Source organism: Somniosus microcephalus, unplaced genomic scaffold (assembly GCF_052327205.1).
Source record: "Somniosus microcephalus isolate GS21.2 unplaced genomic scaffold, FLI_Smic_1.0 scaffold1476, whole genome shotgun sequence".
In the NCBI taxonomy this organism is placed as follows: domain Eukaryota; kingdom Metazoa; phylum Chordata; class Chondrichthyes; order Squaliformes; family Somniosidae; genus Somniosus; species Somniosus microcephalus.
In genome coordinates, this window is record NW_028226663.1 from 15,972 (window position 1) to 23,649 (window position 7,678).

General features: G+C 45.5%; 1 protein-coding gene across 1 annotated transcript; it reads right to left on the reverse strand.

Annotated features, from left to right (window-relative positions):
• Nucleotides 1–226: 226 nt before the first annotated feature.
• LOC147080540 (maestro heat-like repeat-containing protein family member 1) lies at nucleotides 227–6,407 on the reverse strand. Its single transcript, XM_085981164.1, has one exon. It carries the CDS (start codon nucleotides 5,182–5,184, stop codon nucleotides 358–360), a length of 4,827 nt encoding a protein of 1,608 aa, XP_085837290.1. The 5' UTR covers nucleotides 5,185–6,407; the 3' UTR covers nucleotides 227–357.
• Between the last annotated feature and the right edge of the window lie 1,271 nt (nucleotides 6,408–7,678).

The window sequence follows — 7,678 nt, forward strand, 5'->3', positions numbered from 1 at the left end:
CACATAGCAGATGCAAGTTAATGTGAATAAGTGTAAAGTGATGCACTTTGGGAGTGCAGGGAACTGCATCTATAAATAAACTAGCATGATGATCCAGTGAAGAATTACATGGAGTGAGGAGTAGGATCTGTGTCTAATGTCCAGTGTGAGAGAGAGAGAGAATCAGGAGCGGTCACTCCCAGTCACGCAGCAGTGGGACCTGCACCATTTGAAGACGCACCAATAGTTACAATGGAACAACAGGATATTGATTTATTTACAAACCATAAAATTACATATTTACAAATCAAGTTGAATGAATGATCACTTTGCTGCTAAGAGGACGCGGAGAAGGTTGGTGGCCTGAGCGTCGAGTCTTCAGTCTGATGGTGAACAGCAGCAGTTCATTGTGCAGATGTTCCACCAGGTGGCCCTCCGGGCGGGTTGGACACGTTCTGACTGTTGAAGTAAACATGCAAAGGCCACTGCATGTGCTTGCAGTTGTTCCTGGGGGCTCTGGAAGAAGGACTCGCAGTCCGCGGCATATGAGGAGATCTGTTTGGGGATATCTTGGGCCAACTGTTGTGAAAGGTCTCTTAGGAGGGTCATGTAGTTCCTGGTGGGCTCCTTCGCATACTTGTCAATCAACAAGGAAGCCTCAACAGATCCAATGAGTGGGAAGAGCAACCATAGTGTTGATAAACAAGACCTAGTGACCTCCTCACTCTTTCCATTCAGGTGTAGCAACAAACGCACCAGGTTGGAATGGACCAGTCGGCAGAAGAAGGATCTGGAACCTCCAATTCCACACTTGGCCAAGATCCCCAACACTTTGAACGCTTCAGCCCGCACTCTATCAGACTCTGCCTCAAAGTGTGGTTGAATCCTGACGAGGATTTCCTCTACATAAGGTTGGATGGTGTTTGCTTGCAACTGAATTAAGTTCTTTGAGAGGCACGACAGCACCTCAAAGATTAGCACCTCCTTCTGGTTCTTCATGTTCCCCAACAGACTAATCATTGTGCACATCACTTGCAGACGCAATCCTTTATTCTTGGGGTGTGCTCTAATGTTGTACAGGCCTCTGACACACAGCAACCGGGTAACTGGAGAAGCATAGAGCAAATATCTTAACAATCTATTCGCCAGAATGCCTGTGAGATGCAGCTGTGAAACCAGGGGAGATTTTAACAGCTCTGCAAAGAAGGAAACCAAGGTGACTGCCTGACAGTCTTGAACAGTATGGAATTGAGTTGCCAGCTGTTTCACAATGCCAGTCAGACTGGCGCCAGCGTATCTCACCATTGCTCTGGCCAGCAGGACAACCCCCTTGTCAGACTTGCAGAGATCCATCATCTGGTCCCATCCTCCACTTTGCACCATATCATGAAGCACTGCTTCATTATCTGTTTGAGCTAGCAGGTCCTTCAGTGTCTCCACACAGTTCACACAGACATTGCTGCTTTCAGGTGTTAGAGGCTCAACTGAGAATTCTCTTTGCTGCAGTTGACCATCAGGAACAAAGTCACTGACCAGACAAACATTAACACACGAGCTAAGATAAATGAGTAGGACACTAAATATCTGCGGGAATAACATAGCCACCGCTTTTGCCGACTCAGGCTTAGTTATTATTTCGTGCAGCCCACAGATGGCAGCCAGGGATTCAAGGGTTGCGTTATCTCTGATGGGATAGGTTCTGCTCATTGCAAATTCTAACTGTTCGTTCAGTCTGTCCAGCAGCTCTTCTATTTTACTCGTGGCACATTCTGTGTCCTTGGCCAGTGATCGCCACACATCACTGATGTACTTGTCCGAAGGGACAGGGTAGGTGGGGAGACAGGACACAACTGTTGCTCTATTGTGTGAGGTCAGTATGGCGATACTCTGTAGAACTGAAAGTCTCACGTTCTCATAAGGAACTGACTGCAATTCAACGCTCAGCACGTGAAGTATCTCCAAGACCTGATCCCCAAGTTCACTGCCACGTTTTTTAATTATGTTTTGCAGGAGCACAGCGGCTGCACCGGAACAACTGAGGTGCTGGTCGGACAGTCCTTTGAGGGCCACAGAGAGCAAGCTGCCCAACTGGTCATGGGGCAAACACTTGGAAATTACCTCTGTGATCTGGCAGCATGCTTGAAAGATGACTGAAGCATCAGGGTTAGCTAACTGTTCCCTGACTTCTTTCAGAACCTCCAACTGCTCCTTTTGCTGATCCAGATTGCTGCCTTCGTACGGCAACTGAATCGACAGGATGATGCACAAGGTGTCCAGAGCCATCTGTCGAACGGGAAGCGATGGGTCTGCACAACGCGGCATCAGTCGTCCAATCAGAGTCCCCGTGTTATTTCCAGGCGTTACATTCTGAACATTGAGCTTCTCCCAGTAAAATTTCAGAAGCTGTATGGTCGTGTCCATGGCTCTCTCTCGCTCATGAGGTTTTGCTGAAATGATCCAGACTTCTACCTGATTGAAAATGACCACAAATCCTTCAGGGGACAGGTCCTGAAGCAATAATTGCTTCAGGAGCTCTTGCAGGGAACTCATAGTTTGGGTATAAAGTGTTCCCATTTCTTTTCTGTTACTATTCATGTCTTTGTCCAGTTCTGAAGGTAACAAGCTGAAAGTACTGGTCAGGCAGGTTTGAATCAATTTGCAGGTGTCAGCTCGGTTTGGCTCAATGTGTAGTTGTATCAGATGTTTGCAGGCATTCATGGCTAACTGTCGAACAGGGCTCTGCAGCAGCTCTGGTGGCTCGGCCTCGATAAGATCCAGCATGCATGTCAGCAGCTCCCTGTTTCTGATAAAGTTGAAGGGAGCTCTCTGGCGATTTGAATGTAGGGATCTGGCTATCAGAGTCACGGTCTGTATTAGGCTGAGCTTTAGTGCGAGATCCCTGGATTCAGTCTTGTTCTCCTGTCCACTTGTAATGTATTGGTTGATCACAGCCGGCAGAATGTGGGTCTCGATTGTGGACAGCATTAGTTCCTCAGGTGCGTAGAATGCCAAGTTCCCATAGCACAGAACCAGTGTGCTCCTGGCTTTAGCCAAATCCACATCAGGCTTGACCCCAAGAATATTCAGGAAACTTTGAGTTTTCTTAAATCTGTTGGAGTTAGCAAACTCCTCCAGGCTACTGAGGGTATCATGAAAGTGTGTCATGGCACAGAAACCAATGGCGAGAGCTGCACCCTCTCTCTCCGCACTCTCACTGTGCTGCACACTCAGTAGCATTTCGTAAAGCTCCTCCTTTATTTTTGTTGTGCGGGTCTGACGAAGCACTGTCCCAAATGATTTATAGAGAAAGCCTTTCTCTTGTGGGGATAGGTGGTTGGTGTTAATCTCTCTATGTATTTCATTAGCGAGCTGGCATGTCCATTCCTCGTCATCAATGGCATTGAGTGTTCTGGACAAGAACAGCAATAATTTCTCCTCCCATTCCTTTTGGGCCAGAGACTCCTTTGAATTCTTTAGTAATTGTTCAACCAATGATGGAAGCTCCTCTTCCCACTCTCTCTCAGATGCTGGGCGAATATTGAGGCTCAGGACTTGCAATAGCCTCAGTGCCGCAGCTCCTCGGCTTCCTCCCTGATATGGGCAACAAGAAATGACGAGGAGCCGGGTCAGCAGTGCCTGGGCTTTCGGGAGATTGGCATCTTCATTGTAAGTGAGGAAAAACCTCTCACTGCCGGCTTGCAGTTTCTTTTTTCCAAGATGTGCTGAACAATTACAGATTGTTGTTAAAGCCTTGGTGTACTGGGTCATGGTGACAAACTCCAGTAAGAATGGCCAAAGGACATCCTCCATCTTCACTGCAGCTGTGATCACACACATCACTGTTTCACATACTGTGACTAATTCCTCAGTTGTTACCTGGTCTGGCTGATGATTGGGTGGTTCCAGGGTCCCTGAATCAACAGATGCAGCACACTGTTGGATGACAAATTCCACCATTGCCTTTCCTCCCTCTAGCTCAAGGTAACCTTGCTGGGCCATGACACATATTACCTGGGCAATTAGTTTCTTCTCCTGATTGCTGCGCTTGTCCAGGAGCAGTGGTTTTATGGCAGCCACAATCTGAGCCTTCTTCCTCTCAAAATGTGAGGAGACCGATATGATGAGTTGCCTCAGTACATTGAGTGTTCCTACTCTCATTTTTTGGTCAGCGTTCTCCAACTGTGAGAGGAGAAATTCGACTATTGTATCTGCATAAGCTGGGACCAGAACTCTAAAACAGCAAAGGATCTTATTGCATTTCTTCGCAGCAAAATGGTTAGTATACCCTGCCGAAACACACATCTGCTGGTGGAGACTTTTAAGCAGATTGCCCATCTGTGTTTTCAGCCCCAGATACCTCATCTCTATGGCAACATCCAGCACCCGGCACAGACACTCTGTGATGGAAAAATGCCCTGGTTGCTTCTTGTAGAGAGACAGGATGCCTGGAATTATCCTGGGCAGCTCTTTTTCCAGTGCGTCCTTGGGCAGCAGGGAAATGACATAGCCTAGAGCTTCTACTATTGAGATCTTCAATTCAGAGGACTCCTTCTTGAACCACACCTTGAATAACAGACTATAGACAGTGTTGATTTCGGTGGAGAAAGAATCTTTAGTCACGTTAGGGTCTGAGGCTTTCTCCATATTTCCCAGATAGATCAGGATGCTCTTGCTAAAACTTCCTACCGCTGAGGCAAATGCAGTCTTCAGCTCAGCCTGTTTAACGCCAACGAATACTGGAATCATGATCCCCAAGATAGATTTTAGTAAAGGAACCATGCCGTACACATTTTCCATTGACATTTTTGTTAAGGTCTTGACCATGTACACATGCGGAAGGTGCCCTTGTTTGAAACTCTTTGTCGTCAACTGGACAACTTCATTTCTGAACCTGAAGCTCATGACAACCAGGAGATTGCTGGCTGCTTCCTGGCTGGCAGCTTGTGCTCCTGTTAACATCGTCATCCACATTGCAGCCAAAGAGATAACTTTCTCAGCAAGTGCTTGGCTGATTTGATCAAGGTTGTCCTTGATAATCATCGCCATGCTCTCCAATACTACAACACCGTATGGAGCTGTCCGCGTGGTGTGATGGCACAGATAGTCATGGCAGCTCATTAATACTATTTCTGGGTGCTGACGCCCCAATGTCTGGAGGGTCTTTGATATTCTCTGATGACAACGTTCATCTTCCTCGGCTATCATCTTCACGAAGGCAACCGAGAATGTCCCTCAATGTGGAAACAGTCAGCAGTCAAATTCTACAACTCTTCAATATGAAGAAAGGTTTCAACCAAATAATTTCTGTGAGTAATGATCAATTAAAGATTGTCTTTGTTCACTAACTCTCAGTATGAAATCAGATCTCTGCTCGGATGTTGTTCCCTGACTTCTTTCTCTCCAATAATTAACACTGTTCCTTTCCACAGTGTTTTAAATTTGTTCTTGGTGATCTTCCAAAATTTGGATAGATTTGATGAACGCACTTGTCTTTAAGCTCTCTCCTCTTTGCTCTCTCATGCACAAATGCACAGTTTGAACCACTTTGCTGTGTCTTGTCCACCCGTGGTTTCTGGGTTGTCATGGTTTTCATTGTGAGGCCATGTTACATGACCCCTCAGTTGTGATGTCGTCCTGGGTTATGTGCCCATATAAGTCTTGTCAGCTGTTTATGGCAGATTAAGGTGGGGGGGGGGTTGTTGTTGTTGTGCCTCGACAGGAAGTAAATTATAAAGGGATTGAAGCTGCTTCATGAGGTCATGAAGTTATTGTGACATCAGAGCACTTGTTCCAATCGTCACTCCTTTAAAATCCTTGTTCTCTAGTGCCTACCACCCTGGTTTCTCACCCACATATCCTCCCTGATTTCCTCCTTCAACCTCTGGACTCAGTGACTCCTCATCCTTGGTCATTTCAATCTCCATTTCAACTTCCCTTGCCCTCTTCTCATCTGATTTTACTGCTCTCCTGTCATCCTTTAAACTCTCCTACCCATATTGATGGCCTCTAGTTATGCTCTTCCCCACAAGTAGAAACATTCTCTCTGTAACAACTTTATCAACATTTTTCATAATTTTAAATATCTCTAATAGGTCACCCCTCAGCCTTCTCTTTTTCCAAGAGAAAAGAGACCCAGCCTGTCCATCATTTACTGATATGTATACCCTCGCATTTCTGGTAACATCCTTGTAAATCTTCTCTGCACCCTCTCCAGTGCCTCTATATCAGTTTTTATCAAACAATTGGAGCTTTCAAGACCGAGGTCGATAGACATTTTTGTTGGGCAAGGGTATCAAGGGATATGGAGCAAAGGCGAGTAAAGGAGTTGAGATGCAGAACCAATTGAACGGAACAGGCTCGAGGGGCCGAATGGCCTACTCCTGTTCGTCGGACTTATTTACCACATTGGGACCAATACTTGACCCAATCAATATTTTACCCTAAATGCTTTGGTTCAAGAAGGCGGCCCACCACCACCTTCTCAGGGCAACTAAGGATGGGCAATAAGTGCCAGCTTTACCAGCGATGGCCACATCCAGAGAACAGTAACTCAGGCCACCATAATATTCAGTTAACCACCCTAGGGTTGTACAGCTCAAAGTGCTATGTCCTAACACAACCTGTTGCATCTTGACACTCTCTTGTGCTGTGGTACAGCATGTTGTGTATTAAACTGGAGTTATACTGTACTCTGTGCAAGCTGAAGGGGGTCTCGCACCTCAAGGCTTTAATGTGCTCGCCAGTCTCGTGTGTTATACTGCCACTTTTGAGTTGATGCGTACCCAAAGTCACGCTTAGTATAATAGGAAATGTATTCACACCAGCATCTACCTGCACTGATCTCAGTCATTGCATCCGGCTAAAGGAAGGAAAGATTGCGGCAAATCACCAAGGGACAAACTGACCCTAATGTGAGAGTTGGCTGTCGAGTGGTCCCTATCTCTGGAGAACCAAACAGGTGAGGGAAGGACAACCAATGACCAGAACAAACAAATGAAGACCATGCCATTTAGAGTCATTTTAATGTTTTCCTCCTTAGGTTGGATCTCAGAACAGATTAAATCAGGCAAACTCTATTTATCCAGAAGAAATCAACTTTTATAAAGTCACAGGTGAATTAAATATGGAAGTACGCACACCAATTAACTGACACTATTAAACAGCAGGGAGTTCTCCTGGTGGACTGGCTAATGTTCATCTTTCAGACACTACCAACAACAGATTAGCTGGTCATTCAACTCATTGCTGTTTGTGGGGTCTTACTGCACAAATATTGGCTGCCAAGTTTGCCTACATAACTTTCACTGCACTCCAAAGCAGACATGTCATAATGTGCTATACAAGTATATACCCTTGTTTCTCATTGTATATGGTTGGATCAGATAAGGGGAGAAAATCTTCAACTAACAGAGGGACAGAACAGAGTTCCCTACAATAGCTGTCACTTAGGGTCCCGAACTTTACATGTACTGCAGCACCTGAAGTTTCTCCCTATTCGTGCACCTTCCAATTTGATGAGAAGTACTGCTTCACTCAAAGCAATTTCTAAAACACTTCAAATGCAATTACATAACTCCAAATATGTAGCAGTGTTTCCATAGGATTATTCAGATACATAGCAAAGCGTTGCGCAGAGCCGACAAGTTTTCCATTACACATAATGATAGCAAGCGAACTAATTCACTAAAAAAGTTTAATT

Bases quoted from the DNA above. Each gene is read 5' to 3' on its own strand.
- LOC147080540 (XM_085981164.1), bottom strand. From the start codon at position 5,184: ATGATAGCCGAGGAAGATGAACGTTGTCATCAGAGAATATCAAAGACC.